The 22,176-nt window shown below is 50.3% G+C and overlaps 1 protein-coding gene across 2 annotated transcripts; it reads right to left on the bottom strand.

The window, feature by feature from the left end:
- Positions 1 to 1,151: 1,151 nt before the first annotated feature.
- Ccm2l (CCM2 like scaffold protein) lies at positions 1,152 to 20,785 on the bottom strand. Of its 2 annotated transcripts, XM_052725910.1 has the most exons (10): positions 20,698 to 20,785; positions 16,854 to 17,021; positions 13,224 to 13,307; positions 12,941 to 13,124; positions 11,692 to 12,149; positions 8,977 to 9,112; positions 6,689 to 6,752; positions 3,882 to 4,011; positions 2,930 to 3,068; positions 1,152 to 2,058 (listed from the first exon to the last, which is right to left on the bottom strand). In XM_052725910.1, the coding sequence occupies exons 1-10, from the start codon at positions 20,725 to 20,727 to the stop codon at positions 1,757 to 1,759; spliced, it is 1,695 nt and encodes a 564-aa protein (XP_052581870.1). In that variant the 5' UTR covers positions 20,728 to 20,785; the 3' UTR covers positions 1,152 to 1,756. The 2 variants fall into 2 exon arrangements, with proteins under 2 accessions (XP_052581870.1, XP_052581871.1); XM_052725911.1 differs by lacking the exon at positions 6,689 to 6,752 and having other exon boundaries at positions 1,822 to 2,058.
- Positions 20,786 to 22,176: the final 1,391 nt, after the last annotated feature.

Raw genomic sequence — 22,176 nt, 5'->3', positions numbered from 1 at the left:
ACAACACATTTGTGAAAGGGAGTCGAAGAATTAGAACCCATTCCGACGTCACTTATGCTGTGTTCCTGTGCACACAGCATTGCCTAGTGTACGTGCGTGTGTACATGTCCTGGTTTGCTGCATGCGTGCGGAGGTCAGAGGTCAATGCTGAGCGTCTTCCTCAGTCTCTCGGTGCCTTACCTTTTAAGAAAGGGTCTCTCTTTGTTAACCAAAAATTATTATTACTAGTGTCTGTGCATGCATACATGCAGGGTGGTGGTGATGACTGATACCACTGTGCTCATGTGTGGGGGTCAGAAGACAACTTTGTGCAGCTGGTTTCTCCCCCCACCTTTACATGGGTTCTGGGGCTCGAACTCAGGTGGCCAGGCTTATGCAACAAGTGCTTTATGATCTGAGCCGTCTCACTGAGCTGAGGGTCTCTCACCCACACTTACTGATTAGCTGGCCACTCTCTCTGTACCCCTGACCCCAGCTAGGGTTAAAGACATATGTGACCACACTAGCTTTTTACATGGGTGCTGGGGATTCGAACTCAGGCCATCATAATTTCGAGGTAGGCATTTCACTCACGGCATGATCTTCCCAGCCCGGCATTGTGTGTTTCATGGACAGGGATGAGTTTTTGACATGTGGGGCTGGGGTTTGTGGTGTGGAGAAGAATATAGACAGGGGAGGAATGAAACAGAGCACCAGGAGAGCCTTGCATGACCCAGTGATGAAGGGACAGTCATTGGCCACAAAAAACAAAGTGGGAATCTGGAACACTAAGTCCCAGTGATCACGTGATTTGAAAATATTTGGCCATGGAAGGCTTAGCAAGGTTTTGCAGACACATTTTTTCTCTTCTAAAAGTATCTGTCTGGCCTCACTGACCATCCTCACTCAGGCTGTGCCAAGGGCTGGCCTTGTCGTAACATCCATAGCTCACAGCAGAACCAATCTGCACAGTTCTTTGACTTGCCCAGCCCCAGGGCAAGCGTCTGCAGAGTCCGGAGTGTGTGTTTGGGGCTTGGGCACAAGGCCAGGCTATAAGACCACTGTGAAGGCCAGTCCTGTTTCTTCTTCAGGCTGTAAACTCCTTCAGTCTTTGTGACATCTCATTCCACCCACTGCTCCCAGGAACGGTAGGTAAACTGAGTCAGAAAACATTCCAAGTGGAAGGAAACAGCATTTATTGAGCATCTACAGCATGCTAGGCTAAGGTCTTGACCTCAATACTAAAGTCTTGACCTCCATTCATCCCGATGACCACTTGTGAAAAGAGGTGAAATTACTGTACAGATGTGGAAATAGGCAGCGATATCCAAGAACAGGGTCATTCCCTCATATTCATTCCTTAAAAAACAAAACAACAACAACAACAACAACAACAACAAAAACAACAACAACAACAACAACAACAAAAACTTCTCAGTTTCTCAGCCTGTAAAATTGAAGAGAGGTCTCTGGGTTCTGGAAATGGTTTTGTTTTGAGGTTGGGCCGGGTGTGCAGAAAGCTGGGGCTTGAATTGGAAATCTTTTCTGTCCGCCAGTAGGTGGAGCGATTCTTCATCCTGTAGAGAACTCTAGGGTCTGGCTCTCCCTAGAGTAAAGCCATCTGCAGGACGTTCTTGGTATTGCAGGAACTGAAGCCCTGGAAACCCATCTGTAGGAACAGAAGCCCAGAAGGCACAGATGGGAACCCAGGATGTCTAGGCAGTCAGAGGACGGTGTCCCACCAGCAAGTGTGCGAGACCCGAGGCGGGCAGCGGGGCTATAGGTAGTTGTCTTCACCCTGATCGCCTCCGCTTGGGGAGACATCCTCGTAGACGTCGTCGTCGGGGGCCAGAGCCTCGATGTCGTGTGTGATGTCGGCCAGCAGCTGGTGGAAGGTCTGCGCCTCGGGCCGCTGGGCTGCCCCGTCGTAGCTGCGCACTGCAGAGGCCGACGTGGAGCTCATGCTGCGCTTGATGCGGCCGAAGCTGTCGGTGAGGATGCCACCCTCACGGATGCCCACACTCTCCAGGAAACTCTCGAAGAAGCCGATGTCCTGGTCCGGAATAAAGGGCCGCATCCCTACAGGACACAGGGCAAGGTGATTCCCTCATTCGACCAGTCTGCGAAGGAGTGTACTCCTTCGCAGTGAACTCTCTGGAAGTCTGAGTTCAAATCCTTTCTCTGCCAGTGTGGCTTTACCCAAGATTTCTTTTCTTTTCTTTCTTTCTTTTTTTAACCTCACAGAACAGCAGATGACCCAAGGCTCCCCACATGTTTGGTAGCTTAGTATATTCTTAGGGTTATATTCCCACTTATTAGCTATACAACCTATATTAAATAACTACTCAACTCTCACTTTCCTCACCTGTAAAAATAGATCTTTTTACCTGTTTTGGTGCAAATGTAGTAACAAGCTACTTCCCATGCTGAGCCCCATTAAAAGTTAGTTTTGCCTCTGTCCCCTTTCAGCTCTTTGACTTTCTTCCTTTACTTTGCTACTCTGAGTCTCAGTTTCTTTGCATGCAAATGGGCACAAAATAACTGTATTTACTTCCCAGAGGTGGGGACAGTCTATGAGATCATGCTTGGCTTGTGATAACTGCCCAACATGTGCTTGTGTGCTGATGGCGTTATTCCTCTGGTGCTTATTAACCCTAACTAACACACTAACTGTGTGACTCTCGACAAGTTCCTTTGCTTCTCTGAGGCTGAGCCCCCCCCCCCCCCAGGCTGTGTGTGTAGGGGTGGGTCACAACCTGACCCAGCTTTGCTACCCGAGGGCTTTGTTCATGTCAGCTGTTTCCTGGCAATTCCTTTTCCTTCTCCATACTCTTGCCTTCCTTCTCTGTTCCAGAGTCTCAAGGTCTTGGCCTTAGGGGCTGGAAGAACAAAGCGCTCCCAGGTGGTGCCCGACTAGGGATGCCAGGAGCCAAGGGGAGCCGGGGCTTACCAATGAGAAGGAACTTGCGACGGTCCCCATAGAGTTTCTGCAGGCCTGCACAGAAGTCCTGGATAGGCAGCCCCAGGCGATAGTCCCGTAGCAGTATTGCGAACTGCTGGATCTCAGGGGGACCCAGCTTACTCCGCAGCTGTGAGAACAAGGAATGTGTTGTGGAATGATCTTTTTGTGCACTGTGAAGATGTGTCACTCTGACTGGTTTAATAAAAAGCTGAACTGGCCAATAATAGCCAGGCAGGATTTCCAGGCAGAGAGGATGCTGGGAAGAAGAAGGTGGAGATACTAGGAGATGCAGAGCAAGCAGGATGGGCAGTATGGAGATGAGGTAATAAAGCCAGGAGGCAGAAAGTAAATTAATAGAAGTGGGTTAACTTAAGTTAAAGAGCTAGTTAGAAACAAGCCTAAGCTATAGGCCGAGCTTTCACAATTAATAATAAGTCTCTGTGTTGTTTTTTGGGAACTGGCGGCCCAAAGAAAAATCTGTCTACAGCGACGTTCTTGGAGACCAGTCCCAGAGTGCAATAAAACTCGATTCCTGCTAAAAATGCTGGGGTTCTCTCCGACAGTCTGCCTCCCAAACCTTCCATTGCCAACTGGGGGAATATCTGGTCCTTTGCATCTAGGAATGGGATGTGGGTCCAGCTTCCTAAGCCCAATCCTTTGGTGACCACCTCTGTGGTGTCAGGAGGTCACTCCCTCTCTGATCCTTGCCTTCCTCCTCTGCCCCTGTGGTGAGAAGGGATCTCCCACCTCCTTGGGGTTGCTGAAAAGATGAAAGACAAGATGTCTGAAAGGGCTTGGAACATTCAGTGCTGGCTGATGTCAGCCAAGGCTTTTCTAAGGTGGCCTCTCCCCATGGCATCTCCCTCCCTGGCCGCTGAGCTGTCACATAAGATTCCTGCAATGCACTGTGCTTGCTGCGGAACACTGCCACCGCACTCACTGTGACCATGTAATCCTGTAGCTGCTCGAAGGCCCAGCTGCTGTGGTCAATACTGCTGCAGTGGGAGCCATGGAAAGACGGGGTGGATGCACCACTGTAACATGCTTCAAATGTGTCCTGGGAGCCATTGCTGCAGAGACAAGAGGAAAAAACCCTCATCAACCTCTGTTCCTTTCCTTAAAGTTGGTTGGTCCTATGTACCAGTGCTCAAAGCCCCATCCTAGGCCTCATCTCTCCCTCCAAGGCTCTTCATGAGGCCCAGCAACCTTTCAAGCCCTCTCCTGCTCTCAGAACTCAGATCACACTGCCTTCCTTACCTCATCCTGAACCTTTGCTCATGATGTTCCCTGGAATCCTCTCTCCTCCTCACTTTCTCTCTCATATCTGGTGTTACAGTCACAGGGTCCCTACCTGCTTGTTCTGAGTCCTTGCTGTTCCTGCATGGCTGTGTTCATTCTCTGTGTGGATGCCCTGTCCCTTTTATCCCTAGCTCAGCTATCATCAGTTTTGGGAAGCTCTTCTGGTTCCTAAATAAGGTCCCCTTCTGACTCCCATAGGCCAGGAAGCTTCTCTTCAGTGTGGTATCATCAATGCTGGCTGAATCTTGTGCTAAATTGTGTGGCTCTTGCTTTCTCCTTTCGTCCTTTCTGTAAACCAGGCTGCCGGGCTCATCATGGAGGGTTCTGTTTTGTTTTTTGTTTTGTTTTTTTTTTTGGTTTTTCGAGACAGGGTTTCTCTGTGTAGCTTTGCGCCTTTCCTAGAACTCACTTGGTAGCCCAGGCTGGCCTCAAACTCACAGAGATCCACCTGCCTCTGCCTCCGGAGTGCTAGGATTAAAGGCATGCGCCACCACCGCCCGGCCTGTTTTGTTTTTGACAGGGTCTCACATATCCTAGACTGGCCTTAGACTCTCTATGTAGCTAAAATTAGCCTTGAACTTTTGATCTCCTGCCTCTACCTCCCAAATGCTGTGATTACAGGCATGAACTACCAAGCCCGGTTTATGCGATGATGGGGGTTGGAACCAGGGCTTCTGATGTGCTAGGCAAACACTCTCTCAACTCAGGTGCACCCCCAGCCCCATGAAGGAAGTTCTCTTTATTAACTGCTTTTAAAATAAGATGTCTAGCCTGGGCTCCCGCCTTGCTTGGTTTTTAACTTGTTTCAGAATCACTTTCTATTATTATATACAGGACAGCACAGCTTCCTGGCCAAGACTGTGTACTCCTTCTGCTTGTTGCTTGAGTCATGGTCTCATGTTGCCCAGGCTAGCCTCAAACTCACTATGTAACTGAAGCGGGCTTTGAACTTCAGATCCTTTGGCTTTCACCTCCCAAGTGCTGGGTCTAGAGACTTGGCGAGGGTGCAGACTCCTGAGTTCACATCCCAGCTTACTTGTGCTCGTAGCTCATTGATCCCTGCAATGCTAAACGCTGTTTCCCTAGTCCTCAGCTTTTCCATCTGTAAAATGGGAGGCTGAAGACTGATGTTATTGTGAAAATGACAGGAACTAATATTTGTCAAGCACTTCAGGTCATAGAGCCTTTGAAATAGATAATTAGCCACATAGGTCCCGACAAAGTCAATGGCGTGCTTTACAGCATAAAGCAAGCTCAGCAAATGTGTCCTGAGTGTGATTTTGCTCTCCTCAGCCAAGTCAGGTTGGCCATGGACTGGTCTATGTGCACACAGGCTTAGGGAGGCAAATGTAGTGCCAATGTTAACGATAGTGTAGATAAGGCACACTACTTGCCAACACCAGCGTCCTTAGTAACAGGACCTATTACTACAGGTCTGCTCAGGACTTTACTGAATTTAAACTAAAAATCCCATATCTTGTGAAACGCCTCTATCTTGAGCAAACTGGGATAGGCAATGTTCTTAACAGAATTCTCTAAATTTTTTTTTTTTTTTGAGGCAGGTTTCATGTATCCCAGGTTGGTCTGGAACTCACTACGTAGCCAAGGGTAACCTTGAACTTCCGATTCTCTTGCTTCCACCTTCCCAGTGCAGAGGTTACAGGTGTGCATCATGTTACGGAGTGTGAGGGATCGAACCAGGGCTTTGTGCGTAGCTAGGAGAAGTAGGCTCTACCACCTGAGCTACAGCCCAGCACCCAGAAAGCTGTCTTAGCCTACATTTTCCAGCCTGGCTTGCAGCTAGTTCTGACCAAGTGGCCGAATTCTGACTACTAACATGTAAGCTAGATAGGAGTGTGTGTGTGTGGGGGGGGGGGCTGGGGATGAACCCAGGGTCTTTTGCATGCTAAGCATGCATGGCAATGCTGAAGTACTCCCTGGCCTCCACCCTCCCTATAGAGGCTCCTGGTGTGCTGCTGCATGGCTGCAGCCACAGCTTAGACCATGAGGTTACTCTGAGGATGGTGAAGAGGAAGCTGTGACCGGAAGAGAAGCTCGGGGGCCCAGAGGACCAGGAAGCCCTGAACTCTTGTTATACTTTATGTGAAAAGACAAGAAAACCAATCTTGTCTTTTTAAACCCACCCTCCTCAGGGTTTTCTGTTATACAGAGCCAAGACTAAAGTCAACCAATATTGTTTGCAGCATTATTTGTAACTTTGGACTCTGCAGGCCACTAAACCTAGGAGACCTGAAGATCTCTGCGGACCCGGGTCTGAGTTCTGGCATTTCTAGGTCTCTCGGGGTTTATCCTGGAGCTCTGCTTACATCCCACCCTCAACGCAAATCAGGATTGGGTCCCTTTCCCCCACGCACTCTAGAGGAGTGGCCTTGTTTGGGTAGGGGTGAGGAGGAGAACACAGGCATCCCCGACAAAGGTGATACCCACAAGGAGCTGCAGCAGCTCAAGTCGGCGTCGTAGGCAAACGTCCCATCTGTGCGGCAGCTCTCACCTGGGACCAGCAGACAGAAGACGTGTCAGAAGTGACGTGCAGGGACCAATATCTCAGGCTCCCTGAAGCCCCAACCTTAGTGGTACCCTAGGATCTAGCTCTGGTCCAACCCCGACACACAGCCAACTGTGGGCAACACTCCCTGATCCTCATCTTCCTCAGTGCCCAGGCGCGTAGCATCTGCCTTTTCGATGGGATGTGGGGAACGGCAAATGAGAGCCAATGGGGAAGTGTTGGTAAGTGTGTGTTTAGGTGAGTCAGGAAGATTCTGCAAGGGGGAAGAGGGTTGGAAGTGTGAAAGGAAAGCAGCAGCATTTGTGGAGAATGTGCCTCCTCCTCAGTCTGCCCCTCATCTGTGCAGGCATGGCCTTCTCATTCCAGCTCACTCGGGTCATTCGGTCACCCTGAATTCTCAGAGGCCAGTTCCTCATTACAGGTTCTCAAAACACTGTCTGTGGTTAGACAGTTATCTGTGTGACTATTCCATGCAACTTGCAGGAAAGTGTGGCCGTGCCTCAGTTTACCCACCATCAGTATATCTTGCAGATTACAACTGGGCCCGAGACAGTCAGTGCTCAGCAAATATATGTTGAATGAATGAATTGTTGACTACCAGATGAGTGCTCTCATTCATTCACCCAGCATCCTGGTGGGATCCGATGAGATACCCCAGCTTCCCAGCGGGCACAGCTCCTGCGGGTAGGAGGGCCTTCAGAAGGCCTGTGCCCCAGGTGCCGGAGCTGTGCAAGCAGAGACCACCCCGTAGCAGGCTGTGGAGGGGGGAATTCACTCAGTGACCTAGCACACAGAGGCAGGCTGTTGCAGGTAGAAGCTGTGGAACCAGACAGATTAGGTTTGGCTTCTGACTCTTGACTTATCGACTGTATGACCTGTGACAAATTATTGACTACTCTGAGACTCAACTTTTTTGTTGTTGTTGTTGTTTTAAATTGTAAAACTGGATCCACGGGGCCTCAGAAAGGCTCCTCGTCCTTTTTCTTTTCCTTTTGAGACAGGGTCTCACTATGTAGTCCTAGCTAGCCTGGAACCTGCGATGTCTCGAACGCACAGAAATCTTCCTGCCTCTGCCTCCCAAGTGCTGAGATTAATGACGTGTACCACCACTATGCCTAGATCTTTTCCTTTTTTAAGACAAGGCTTTTCCATTGTAGCTCAGGCTGACCTTAAACTGCTCCTCCTGCCTCAGCTTCCCAAGAGCTGAGGACTATTGGCATATGCCCTCGTGTCTAGCTCTGAGAGGTTTTAAATTTTTTTAAATTACACAAAATTATTTATTTCGTGTATATGTGCTTGGGCTTGAGCTTGCGTATGCCAGGGTGCCCATGTGGAGGTGGGAGGACAGCTTTTGGGACTCAGTTTCTCCTTCCAGCCTGTGCGTGAGTCCTGAGGATCGAACTCAAGCTTAGCCGCAGGCACCCTTCCCCCACAGAGCCTTCTCACCAGCCCAGGCTCTGAGCATTTTTCACTTATCCGAAGACTACCTGTCTATCATCTGTGGTGTGCCCAGTCCTGTGCTAGGTGAATGAGACAAGTAAGTTGCATGAAGAGTCAAGAAGACTTGGCGGGGGCTGGAGAGATGGCTTAGCGGTTAAGAGCACTGACTGCTCTTCCAGAGGACCCAGGTTCAATTCCCAGCACCCACATGGCAGCTCACAACTTTCTGTAGCTCTAGTTCCAGGGGACCTGACACTCATGGCAAAACACCAATGCACATAAAATAAAAGTAGAAAACTGTAGAAGAAGAAGAAGAAGAAGAAGAAGAAGAAGAAGAAGAAGAAGAAGAAGAAGAAGAAGAAGAAGACTTGGCACCTTGCTATTGTGCTTGGCATCTAATTGGCACTCAATAAATGCCCCTGTTTGTCTCACTTTAACTTCAGTCCTTGACTGCATACATGGACTAATCCAGCAATGTTAGCCTAGGAGCCTCATGGGGTAGATGGCGCAGTTAGCAGACAATACACAAGCTTAACTTTCTGCAAAGCAGGGACACCCAAAACAAGAGAGAAGTTCAAGTGCCCAAGTTCATACTCATCCCAAACTTGACAACCTGATCATCTCTTAAAAGGTCATTTTGAAGACTGATATTCTATTAAGTGGACCCCTAGAACTGGGGTACAGCTCAGAACCCCTGAAGACCTTTATCAGCCCCGACTCTCAGGACATCCAGCCTTTCTGGGTGCTTTCTGGGAGTTTAGGTACTCACTGCAGCTGGAGAGCCACGGCCGCTTGGGCGTGGATCTGTAGTGGTAGCCAGCCCGGTCTACACACTCGATGCTCTGGTCCCCATAGATGATCTGGAAGACTTGACAGATGAGTGCACAGGACTCCTCAGCAGCATCCTGGTCCAGGGGGAGGAAGAGAGCTCAGCTCTTAGCCTCTATCAGGGCACTTCTGCTTCCCCAGATGCAGTGCGAGCCGGGACTGAGACACACCCCTTAGACCCCCTTAAGTGAATTTCAAAGACATTTCCCCTCAAAATTATATGGCTCCTCTCCTGTTCTTATGATCTTCATAGAACCCAGAGGCAACTCTGACCCCTGTGCCATGAAAATACATTCCAGACTTCCAGGGGATTCTTGGCCTATCAAGAACTTTACCTAACATAAGGGCTCGTTTAACTTACTGTACAGGTGCATGATCTAAAGCCCAGAATGAAGATGGGATTAGGAAGAGGAGGGACACTTCAAAGAATCAAAACCTTAGGCTCAGTGCTGTTATTACTATTGGACACAATGTACAGCTGTGGACTCCCTGGTACCCAACTCGATACTGGAAGCAACGTCATGACAGTAGTCTCTGTGGAAGGAAGAGGCTTGGGCAAGGCTTTGGAGATTGTGCATTCGAGGAGGAAGTCACCTCTTCGAGCGAGACACAGAATAACTGCCAATTATTCTGCAATTACTATTTGAAACAATAACTGATTGAAAAAGATCATGCTTACGAGAATATACTGCCTCTAAAAAAGCCTAAGGTAAAAATTAAAATGTAATTCAGGATGGGTATCTGTGGTTGTAGCAGGTACTGATATTTACACCAGGGTGGATGCTTGCCCTGACAGGTCAGAGAGGACCCTCATTTTATAGTTAAGGCTGGCACCGGGCGTTTTAGCTCTGACTGGTGTGCTTGGGACCACTGTACTTCAGACAGGAGGCAGAAGCTCAGAGCCCTGGAAAGCAACTCATTTACTTATTCTACCACCAGGCCAGGACCGAAGCCTTAAAGCTGCCACGCTTGAGTGGGATAGCCAACGCACGTGGTTGCCTCTGTCTGGTGCTCAATTTGCAGGTCCTTGGTTGGACTGACTGTTTCTCCTCCTTGCTTCATTGTAAACAATAACGAACTAACGTTTCCTGTTGAAACAGGTCTCTTCCTCCATTCCCTATCACACGGGCCGCTCACTTCCTTTCAGAGTCAGCACGACCCATTGATCCTAGCTTTTCTGTCTATGTGTCTATGTGTCTGTCCTTTTTCATTTCCTCGTCACCCTAGTCAAGTTTCCAGGATGAGGTTGTGTTGGATGAGGCAGTAGAGTACAGAATGTAAGAAAGGGCTGAGCCAATGGGGGTAGAGCATGACGACATTATCCCAGTGAGAGGAGATGGAGCAGGGAATGGACAGTACAGGCCATAGGATTTGCGTGTATTTATAAATAAGGCCAGTGGGATCTATTGACAGAGTAGATTGTGTGTGTGTGTGTGTGTGTGTGTGTGTGTGTGTGTGTGTGTGTGTGTAAGACAGAGATAGAGACAGAGACAGAGAAAGAGAGACAGACAAACCAAGACCCACTACAAGGTTTCAGCCCAAGCCACCAAGGATGGAGCTGCCATTCAATTGAAACAAGGAGATGAAGGTGCTTTCAGGTTTGGGAGGAGACTGGGAGCTCAATGGGACAAATTCATGCTGCAACGACAAGCAGACCTGGAAAAGACAAGATGAGCAGAAATTTGGTTAGAGATGAAATTCAGGGTATTCTCCAGGTTTTAGAAGGCAGCAGAGTCGAAATCACCTAGAAACAAGTGTGGATAAAGGAGAGAAGACTGAGGATAACATCTAGACAACCCCTACTTTAAGAGGCTGGAGAGAAAAGGAGGTACCAGCTTCCAAGCAGGAGCGTGGCGTGGGGGGTGGGGAAAACCAGAGAAGGAGCCTTAGATAGCAAGTAAGAAAGTATCTCAGGGTGGGGGCCTGAGCCACAGTGCCGCGTTCCAGGTATTGGCTGCCTCTCCCTGCACACAAGCACACTCATGGTTGAGAGAGAGAGAGCCCAGGGCCCTGGGGTAGAGGAGATGTTTGGAAGGCTCAGGCTTGCTTGAAAGTGCCTGCTGGACTGGGTACTCCTCTAGGGAGGACACCAAATGGCTTGCTCACCTCCATACACACAACACCTAGCCCAGTGTGGAGCACACAGTTGGCACTCAATAAACACCACGGAGCCAGCCAGGCAGTGGTGACGAAGGCCTCAGGAGGCAGAGACAGGCGGATCTCTGTGAGTTCGAGGCCAGTCGGAACTACACAGAGAGATCCAGGACAGCTAGGGCTACACACAGAGAAACACTGTCTGTGTGTATATTCAAGTGAGTGAGAGCAAAGGTGAATGGGGACAGAGAGGTGACAGGAAGGGCAGGCAAGAATGATGGCAAGGCTTCTGCCTTGGGTGGCTACCTTAGTTACCAAGAGTAAGGCTTTGAATTTCCCGGGTTCGAATCTTGAAGCCACCTGCTTACGCAGGACCTAAACTTAAAGCCTATGTCCTTCCTTAAGGAATGGGAATAGGTGTGATATTTGCCCCAGGGGCTGCTGTGGGGATTAAGTGTTAATGTTGTCCCACGGCTGTCTTGGGTCGGTGCTTCACGTGTGTGGTGTGATTAGTGCGATTGTGACCGTCAGGGCGGTGGCGCCAACACTGCCTCGCGCTCACCCTGTTGGCCACAGCTAGGATGACCAGGTTGCAGTAGGCGTCGGGGCTGGGGTTCTGGGGATCCAGCGGGTTGGGGCCGGGGTGGCGTCGCTCCCAGCTGCCGCCGACGCCGCCACCCGCCTGCCGCCGCTCCCAGCTGCCGCCGGGCTTGCCCGCGCCGCCGCCGCCCGCGTGCCGCCGCTCCCAGCTGCCGCTGAACGTCTGTCGCCGCTCCCAGCTGCCCGACGCCCGAGCTCCGGCGCGCTGCCGCTCCAGGCTGCCGCCGCCGCCCGCCGCCCGGGCCTCGGCGCCCGCACCCCCGCCCCACGCCATGCGCCAGTCCAGGCTGCAGATGGTGTGGCGTCGCTCGGCGGTGCCCACCCGCCGCTTTTCGGGTGCGGCGCCAGGAGGGCCCGGATCTCGCCCCGTACCTCCGGGGCTGGCGTCCACGCCCGCCGGCACCGGATCCACGCCCAGACCTAGGGGAGGCCAGGGATGAGGGAGGGGGGTGTCACCGCACAGACTGCGGAGGCCACCCGGAGGGCCACCGCTCAGTTCTGGGGTCCCTGCTCTAAGGCCCCGCCCAGCACCAGAGCCCAGGCTCTGCTGTCGTGACTTTCGCCGCCACCCCGCCTCCCGCGCCCTGGGCCTATGACTCCGCCTCCAGACTTTGGCTCCGCCCCAGATCTCCAGGGCGGCAGTAGCTTAGTTCCCATCCTCCCCTACACACCCTGGAGCCCTTCCCTTCAGGCCTGCTTTCTGAATTGAAGGTGGTGGTCAAGTTGTCCCCTTTCTCCGTACCCTTCATTTGGACGGTGACCCTGGTCTAAGCATCCCTGCCTTCCAGTTCGACTTCTGCTATCTTCAGTCCCACTCCCAGATTGCTGACTGTAACCTCCTAGAAGTCCAGACCCCAGTCCTCCCCTAGCCCGAGGGTGCCCCCTACTGTCAGAGCCGAGGGATTATGTCTTCTACCACCTCCTTTAACGTTGAACTCTGCTAAAGTAGCCCCGCGTGGAACTCGGGACTCCCAACTTCTCTGTCCCCCCCCCAACCTCCTCAATCTGGTCAGGCTGCCCACTCCTCATCTACAACCCCAGGCTGTCTGGTCTTGCCTATGGCTTCTTCTGCCTGCCCCTAGTCTCAGAATAGTGTGCCCAGATTTCCGCTATCCCTCTCCTAGCCTCAGACCCATCCCTGGTGCTTGCTCTTCACTCAATGGTCCCAGCACTGCAGGTTGGCCTCCCCACCCTGCTTCCCTGCACCGCACCAGTCTTAAGCACTAGCAGATGCAGCGCGTCGTCCTGCAGGTAGGAGGCAGCGGCGATCTCGTGCGTGGGGATGCGCAGGATGAGCTCCTCGTTGTCCCGCCAAGTGAGCAGCAGGCAGCGTGCCGACAGGCTCAGGATGCTGTCCTGCTCCGGCGTGGTCTTCAGAGGCAGCTCCTTCAGCTGCTGCGGGGTGGGTCGGATCTCCTGAGTCCTCAGGGACTGGGGTAAGGGAAGGGAAAGGAAAGGAGACCCTGCCCTCCTTCCTCTTCCCCAGCGCCTCACCCTGGCAGTGTCCAGCAGCTGCAGGAGCTCGTCTCGGCTGGAGGGGTTCAGTGAGGAAGTCACCCAGGTGAGGTGGCCCAGGAACTGGATGGGAAATGGGAGGTCACTGTGAAGAAGCCTTAGGAGATTCTAGCCTCCTCGTTAATGCAGGACAGGCTGAAACACTCAAATTAATAATAACCAGTGTGATGGCTAATTTTGGTTGTCAACTTAACTACATACAGAACTGACTCAAACCCAAGCCGCTGGGCACTCTTGTGGAGGGTTCTCTTGACTGTATCATTTGAAGTCAGAGACCGTCTTAAATCTGGGTCACACCTTCTGGTGGCAGCCCACATAAAAGGACACGGAAGAAGGAAGCTTTCACTTTTTGCGTGCTTGCCCTCGCTCTTGCTGGCAAATTCATCTATCCTGCTGCAGGGGCATCCCTGCTATGGTAATAGATCCCAATTCTTCAGGATTTCCACAAAGACTGAAGACCAGATGAGACATTAAGCCTCATAGACTGAACGAATATCAGATTCTTGGCTTTTCTGTTAGAAGACTGTCATTGTTGAACTTGACGGACCACAGCCTGTAAATCACTCTAATCTCTCTCTCTCTCTCTCTCTCTCTCTCTCTCTCTCTCTCTCTCTCTCTCTCTCTGTCTCTCTGTCTCTCTGTCTCTCTCTGTCTCTGTCTCTCTCTGTCTCTCTGTCTCTGTCTCTCTGTCTCTCTCTCTCTCTCTCTCTCTCTTGTTCCTCTAAAGAACTTTAACTAATACACTGACAGCCAGGACCAGTTCTGAGTTTATGCATCTATACACACATGTGTATATTTTCCCATCCATTCATCTTTGCTTTAAGGGTTAAAAGGCTCAACACAGTATAGACAACTAAAAGTCTGGCCCTGGATTATAGCTAGAAAGGGTAAGGCTGGCCAGGTTGCAGTGGAGCATGTTGTAATCCAGCACTTCGGAGGTGGAAGCGGGAAGTTTAAGGGTCCAAGTTCATCCTTGGGTACATAGCAAGTTCAAGACCTCCCTGGGTGACATTGGACCCTGTGGGGTATGGATTACATGTGCCAGAGCCCACATTTCCAACAGCTAACTGACGTACACTAACACCTGGCCATCTCAGGTTGTGCAGGAAGCAAAGTAATATGGTGCCCCTCAGCCCACTGCCATGCTAAAGATCAGGTTTAGAGCTCCTTTGCATGCTAGGCCAGACCCTACTCTTTTCCGTGTTTATGTGTATACACGTTGCCGTGAGTGCAGGCATATGCCAAAGCACCTGTGTGGAAGTCAGGGGATAAGCTCTTGCCTTCCACATTGCTGGAGGCGGTGTGTGTGTGTGTGTGTGTGTGTGTGTGTGTGTGTGTGTGTGTGTTTTATACCTCACATGCCAGATGATCTGGCTCCTGAGCTTCTGTGGATTCCCTCTCTCCACCTCCCATCTCGACTGTGTGAGCTTTTTAGGACCACTGGTGCATGCTCTGTGTGTGCCCGGCTTTATAGGGGTTTGGGGATTGGCACTCTGGTCCTCAAATTTGCCAGCAAGCCCTTTAGCCACTGAACCATTCCCCTCTCCACACTTGCCCCAGGCTCTGCTATTACGTCTTGAAGTAACCCTGGGAATTTTCTTGCCCAGGGGCTCTCCCCACCCCATGCATTATTAATCCTTTTTAACAACCTCATTGCAGATTAAATGGAAAGAAACATGGAATTAATATATCATTTCTTTCTTTCTTTCTTTCTTTCTTTCTTTCTTTCTTTCTTTCTTTCTTTCTTTCTTTCTTTTTTTTTTTAATGATGCTCTCTTGCCAGGTGGTGGTGTCATAGCACTCAGGAGGCAGAGACACGCGGATCTCTGAGTCTGAGGCCAGCCTGGTCTACAGAGTGAGTTCTAGGACAGCCAGGGCTACACAGTGAAGCCCTATCTCAATCAAACAGACAATAAAAGTAATAAAAATATTTATTGTGGGAGTTGCCAACCAATGACTGCTCTAACTTGAGACCCACACCACAAGAGGGAACCTATGCCCAACACTGCCTGGATGGTCAGGAACCTGAAGCTGGATGGCTCAGAGACCTAGGATAAAACTGAATAAGACTGACCAAAAAAAAAAAAAAATCATTAAATCCTAACACTATTCTGCTTTACTCATAGATCAGTGTCTAGCTCAATCGTCCTCAGAGAAGCTTCCTCCGGCAGTTGATGGGAACAGAAGCAGAGACCCACAATCAAACTTTAGACAGAGCTCGGGGAGCCCCGTTGGAAGAGGGAGAGGAAGGATTGTAGGAGCCAGAAGGGTCAAGGACACCATGAGAACATGGCCCACAGAAACAACTAATCAGGGCTCTTAGGGGCTCACAGAAACTGAAGCAGCAATCATGGAGTCTGCATGGGTCTGCTCCAGGCTCTCTGCATACATGCTGTGATTGTTTAGACTGTTTTTTTGTGGGACTCCTAACAGTGGGAATGGGGGTGTCTCTGTCTCTTTTGTTTGCTCTTGGAACGCTTTTCCTCCTCCTGTGTAGCCTTGTCCAGCCTTGCTATGAGGGTTTGTGTCTAGTCTTACTGCATCTTGTTATGCCATGTTTGGTGGATACCCCTGAGAGGCCTGCTCTTTTCTGAAGCGAAACAGAGGAGCAGTGGATCTGAGGGAGAGGAGAGATGGTGGTGGTGGGGAACTGGGAAGGTCAGAGGGAGAGGAGGTTGTGACTAGGATGTATTACATGAAAGAAAAGAAAAAAAATGATGCTCTCGGTCAATATGTGAGTTCCCCATCCATTCTTAGTTATAGCAACATTATCATTTAAATGTTATTATTCAGTGTAAGAATTAACTTTTTTATTACTTTAATTGCAGTCTTCTGGGTGAATCTCACCACTCACATCTTTCCTTTTTATCCTGTAAAATTTCAGTGCTTGGCTTTTAAACATATTCATATTCTGGCTTTTCTCTATTTATAGGGTTGCCAGATAAAATATAAGATGTCAGTTAAACAACAATTTTGTTTTTAGGATTTTTTTGTACTTTTAGTTCCATTTAATATTTGGAGCATATTTATGCTAAAGAAATAATCACTGCTCATCTGAAATTTAAATTTGATTAGGTAGCCTGTTTGTTAAACGTGCTAATCCTACCTCACACCGATCTTTGGCTGATGAGGACTGGTTTCCCTCCCCAGTGCTCCTTCACAGCGGCTCTAAAATACAAGTCAAGCTTTTGAATATAAGAGAGCCCTCCATTGCGGCTTCTCCCAATACCTCCATCTCCAGCCCCGCCTCCTTCACCGGACATGCAGCCTGGGGTCTCCAGAATGCTAGGTGAGTGCTCTCCCACCAAGTCACAGGCCCAGCCTCTGCCTTGCCTTTAACCTGGACACTGAATAATGGAGATTGCAGACAAAAATCTCACGAGGAGGCTGAACTTTTGGGAACACAGCACGGCTTCCCACCCAGGCTCCTGTGGAGGTAGGTTCTGAGCCCCATGTTAGGACAGCAATTTGGGGGGCTCATTGGGGGTTGTCACCTGCTGAGGCTGTGCAGCCTGTGGCTGTGAGGTAGGACACAGCTTCCTTCATACGGCACAGGGTGTGTCAAGGGTTGGTGTGCCTCCGATGCCCCCCACCCCTTCTCATGCTCACCTTGACCTCTTTCTCCAGGTAGTCACACAGCAGGATGTGGGGGTCAATGAGGTAGTCAGGAGGATACAGAGGCATAGAGTGCAGGGGCCGGCGACTGACGTGGTTCCTGAAGGCGGCCTGGCGAGCAGCCTTCGGGAACACCAGCCTTCGGATGGGAGACACAAAGCCCTGGGGGAGACAGGAGAGGCCCAGTAACAACAGCACCGGCTTTACTGAGCGCTCAGGAGCTCAGTTCTACTTCCACAACCTAAATTAACCCCCAAACCGCAGGAGGAGCAGCCTTGTGGCTCCCCTTTCCCAGCTGGAGCAGTGACGCCCCAGAGCTGGAACCCGGGCTGGTGACAGTCCAGGTGGGGACATCCCAGTTCCCAAACCTCCCGGGGAGGGTGATGTTCCTGCCAGTCAGATTCAAAGAGTGGCCAAGGCTGGGGTTAAGTGGAGGATGCCTAGGCATTTGTTAAGTTATTCCCTGTGAATGGATCAAGGCCACAGGTGCAGATTCCAGGGCACAGCCCAAACCAGCAGCACCTAAAGCTCAGAGAATGTGTAAGCTTTGCTCTTTGTAAGAGCTGCCGTTCTAGATGAGCATTCCTGGGCCAGCAGCAGTAAAACCTGGGAATCTGAGAAATGCTGCTTCCTGGGTTCCATCCTAGACCTACTGAATCTGAAGCCCTGGGGGCTCCCTTCCTGGTGGCATTCTAGAACTGCCGTGGCAGTTCCTAAAGCTCTGGGTGCTGGGACTACATATGCCCCAGCAAAGCAAACCACAAATTCTGGTAGCACGTGTTGTATGCTGCTTAGCTCTGCCACAAGACAAGTACAAACAGAAGAAACTGCCGCCTAAGAGCGTGCACTCAAGTCTACATGTTCATTCAACAAATATTTATTCATGCCTGTCTGCCTGCAATCCGTGCTGGGTGCCGGGTGCTGGGATTCGGGAAACACTAGACCCCAGTCTTGCCTCCAGGGTCATGACAAGTGATCTAAACTAGTACATATCAGATTTGACTGTGCTTGAGAATTCTGACTCAGTAGGTCTGGAGTGGGACCTGAGACTGCATTTCTAACAAGCCATAGGGGGTATTGATGGTGTGTGCATGTCTGCGTGTGCATACGTGTTTGTGTTCGTGCATGTGTGTGTGTGTGTGTGTGTGTGTGTGTGTGTGTGTGTGTGTGTGTGTACATGTCACATTCACAACTGTGGAGATCATAGGACAACCTCAGGTGTTGCAGGGAGCTGTCTGCCAAGCAGGCCAGGATGGTTGGCCAGTGAGCTGCAGTGAGCTGCTGTCTCTCTCCCAACACTGGGATTATTATTGAAACTATTAGTTTACTCATCCAACCTCCAGCTCTTGCAGTTCGTCTCACAGTTAACATGCCACTACGTTGGCTTTTTAAAATGTGGGTTCAGGTCCTCAAGGTGGTGCAGCAAGCACTTTACCAACTGAACATCTCCCAGCTCTCATGTTGCATCTCAAGGATCTAGGCTAGTGATTCTCCAGTGTGGTTTCACAACCCGGAAGCTGATTACAGGTACGGTCTTTGACCTGTGCATCAGAGCCTGGAGATGAGGGAGGCCCCATGGTCTCTGAGTGGTTCTGTCATACGACCACTCAAGTCTCTGAGGGACCATCATGGAGTCTGCAGCAGATTACTCCTAGAAGTCTGGGAGAAGCTCTCCAAGCAGAGGACACAGATGAACAAGACCTCAAGAGACTTCAAAAGCAGAGGGAGAGGAATCTGAGGGCACTGAGCGCAGTCCATCTATCATGGCTGGATTATAAGAGACAAGTCCTGAGAGCCTTCAGTGCTAGCTAGAGCTAGGATGTTTTCCTGTACCCGTGAGTAGTGTGTGTGTGTGTGTGTGTGTGTGTGTGTGTGTGTGTGTGTGTGCTAGAGCTAGGATGTTTTCCTATACCTGAGTAGGGGGTGTGTGTGTGTGTGTGTGTGTCTGTCTGTCTGTCTGTCTGTCTGTCTTTGCCCCCAGTGATCCAGCCTCAGCCCACCCTTTACCCCCACTTTACTATACAGTATTCCTTGCTCCCATCTCTCAGCTGCTCAGCTTTTCTAATTCCTGCCATGGAAGGAACATGCTGTTTCTTAGCCCCTACTTGTTTTCCTTGAACCCATCAGGTCATATGCCCAACTCAGCAATCTAAGACTGGATACCCTAATGCTCCATCTTCCAGCACTGAGCACAGCGGCTTTGTGCAACATTTACATCAATTCCGTTTGTTGTTTTTAAAAAAGTTAATCATTGTTTACCTCATTAGACTGTGAGCTCCCAAGAAGGAGTTGGGGACCTTATTTGACATTGCTCATCACTGTCATCTACAATCAGAATTTTCCTGTCCTGACTGCCTGTTCCCCAATACCCAGCAGCTGCTTCCCAAATTACCACACAGAGGCTTATATTAATTATAAATGATTGGCCAATAGTTCAGGCTTGTTACTAACTAGCTCTTTCAACTTAAATGAACCCATTTCTATTAATCTATATATTGCCTGTGACTTTACCTGTCCTCTAGCATGTCTTGCTTCCTGAGTGGCTGGCTGACTGGCATCTCCCTGATTCCACCCTCCTTCTTCTCATCATTCTCATTTTGGCTTTCCCACCTAACTTCCTGCCCAGCTACCGGCCTGTCAGTTTTTTAGTAACCAATGAGAGTAAAACATATTCATAGTGTAGCAAAGGATTGTTCCACAGCAGTCCTCCCTAGCACAAGGCACAGTTCATAGCACATAACAGGTGCTCAGTAAGTGTCTATCAAAGGAACAGGCCTTACTGGGTGAGTTCTAGCACTCAGGAGGCTGAAGCAGAAGAGTTACTGTGAGTTTGAGGCCAGCCTGGGCTACATAGTGAGTTCAGGATCAGCCTGGGTTACCCTGTCTCATAAATCAATACATAGACCCAAGAAAGGACATGTGCATATGTTGGTCCCAGATTCATATCGGGCACACTGTGTCAGTATTGGAGTCTCACACAAATACTTCTGAACTGTACCCTTGGCCCTCTTCACACTTAAAATTCTTGTATCATTTTGCAGTTTTGGGTATCAAACCTGGGGCCTTATGCGTGCTAGGCAAGCATTTGGCCATGGAGGGACACTCCCAGCCCACTTTCACAATTTTGAGACAGGTTCTCACTAACTTACCCAGACTGACCTTAAATTTGTAAGCCTTCTGCTTCAGTCTCCAGATATGTGGGATTACAGGCCTGTGCCACCATACCGCCTCATGTGAGTGCCTTAGAAAACATTCTGAACCAGGTTTCTCGGGTGAAGAGGATTCTAGGTGGATGGGGATGGAGTGGGAAGTGGAATTGTAACAAATAGGAAAACCACTCAAATTCAGAAAAAGGAAGATGGGGAGGAGACTTGGGATGGTTTGGGCTGAGGAGTGAGTTCTTGCACAAAGGTGGGGAGGCCAGGTGTAGCTTGGGAGACAGCCAGGGAGCAGGTGGGAGGCCCCAGCCTGGCTGGGCCATCTGCCAGCCTATAATCACCTTGGCTGAGCCTTTCTATGTGGGTGAGCAGGGAATGCGTCTGCTGGGTGTCTGTCTGTCCCTCTCTCTGAGAAGCTGTAGGAAGCTACCACCGGAATGTTCATGAAGCAGGTTTCCCAGGAAGACCCCATCTGTCTCTCAGGATAATGTGGCAGAGGCCACTAAGAGTGGAGCTTAGAGCAGCGTCCAGATGTCTGGCTGCCCGGAACAGAAAGGCAGATCCTTCCAAAGGAGAAGGAAGGCCGCACTTGCGACATTTGCTACCTCTGTGCCGGCTCACCTCCCTACCCCAGCTTCAGGGACAGTTCTCAACCCTGTCCTCCGCACACTCCCACCTACCTTCTTCCCTTTCTTGGCTTCATATTCCATGGTGAACCGGCTCCTCTGCTCCTGCCACCCTCCTGGCCACCCCCGCCAGACCCCCCCTTCCATTTCCTTTGTTCTTTTTCCTGCCTGGTCGGAAACTCCACCAGCACCAGAGTTCCTGCCCCTCCCATCTGACGGTGGGGGTTGGGGGTAGATGGAGAACACTGCCTTGGGACCCTATCACTGAAGGGTGGGGGCCAAAGATGGCGTCCAAGGGGCTTGGCAGTTGGAGCAGACTGAGGGAAATCCCATTTGGATCATCCCCTGTGTCTGCCACCGACTTTGTTGGGTGACTTTGGAACCTGCTGCCTGCTTCTCTGTATACACCAGGAGAAAACCGGGCCTCTCCCTGAGAAATGAATGACAGAGTGGTTGGAAAGTGCTTCAGACTGTGTCCAAGCAATTCAAGATTAAATTAATAATAGTAATGATCATTACTTCTCATATGGGAGCCTCTGGGACTTACTTAGCCACTGTGCCTCAGTTTCCACATTCATCTTGACCCCATGGTAGCTTGACTAGGCTTAAACACACTTAGAAGAGCCCCTGTAGCATATTAAGTGCTCAATAAACGTTAACTAGTAGAGCTGAAGGTGTTGCTCAGTGGTTTAGAGCACTTGCCTAGTAGCCTGCAGGCCCTGGGTCCTGTCCTTAGCACTGTGAAAGAGTAAATGAAAAACCAAATTCTATTTCCGTATCTATGGCTCCTGGGCTGCTTAACTGCCTTTTTGGCATATTTCATCTCTCTTACTCTTCACTATATCTGGGAACCAAGAATTTTGTTACCTAAATTAAAAAAAAAATCCGGTCTTATGTGTAGCTCCCGGCTTAAGGTCACACAGGCGGTGTGCTCAGCAAACATTCTATATTGTGTGTGTGTGTGTGTGTGTGTGTGTGTGTGTGTGTGTGTGTGTCATACAGTGAGTATGAGACCCTGGGGCTTCTGACTTGGCGGGACTTGAAGTCTAGTGTCCAGTACTGCTGGGGCGCTCACCTCCTGGGTGCCTTACTGGGCACATGTGGGGACATTCTGAGGGGCCTGTGCACACCTGCCACAGAGCCTGCGTCCAGGAGGCTGGGGCTCCGGAACTGCTTTGCTGGTGTCCCTGGCTGTAGTGCATATTTCAAGCTCTGGGCCTCACCACAGGAAAGATGATCCCAAAGCCCTGCCTTGCTGGTCAGGCTGTGCCAAGGAAGACGTGAGGCCACAGATAGTCAGGAGCGGGTGCCAGCGCTTGGAACTCTGCATGGCGTTTCTGAAAAGGTGGGTATACCAGGTCAGGGCTCTCATTGCTTCTGGGTGTAGGAGCTACAGGAGACCCCCAGTCCCGGCCATTCCTGTTTCTCTCAGAAAGGAAATGGTCCAGGCAGTTTGGTGCCAGACTCGCAGCCTCTCCCTCCTAAGCCCCTACATCCTGCCAGTCATGTCTGAACACCAAGACATGAGACCTT

This window comes from Peromyscus californicus, unplaced genomic scaffold (genome assembly GCF_007827085.1).
Source record: "Peromyscus californicus insignis strain IS unplaced genomic scaffold, ASM782708v3 Scaffold_7__1_contigs__length_154581171, whole genome shotgun sequence".
In the NCBI taxonomy this organism is placed as follows: domain Eukaryota; kingdom Metazoa; phylum Chordata; class Mammalia; order Rodentia; family Cricetidae; genus Peromyscus; species Peromyscus californicus.
This window is presented reverse-complemented; position numbering and strand designations above follow the sequence as displayed.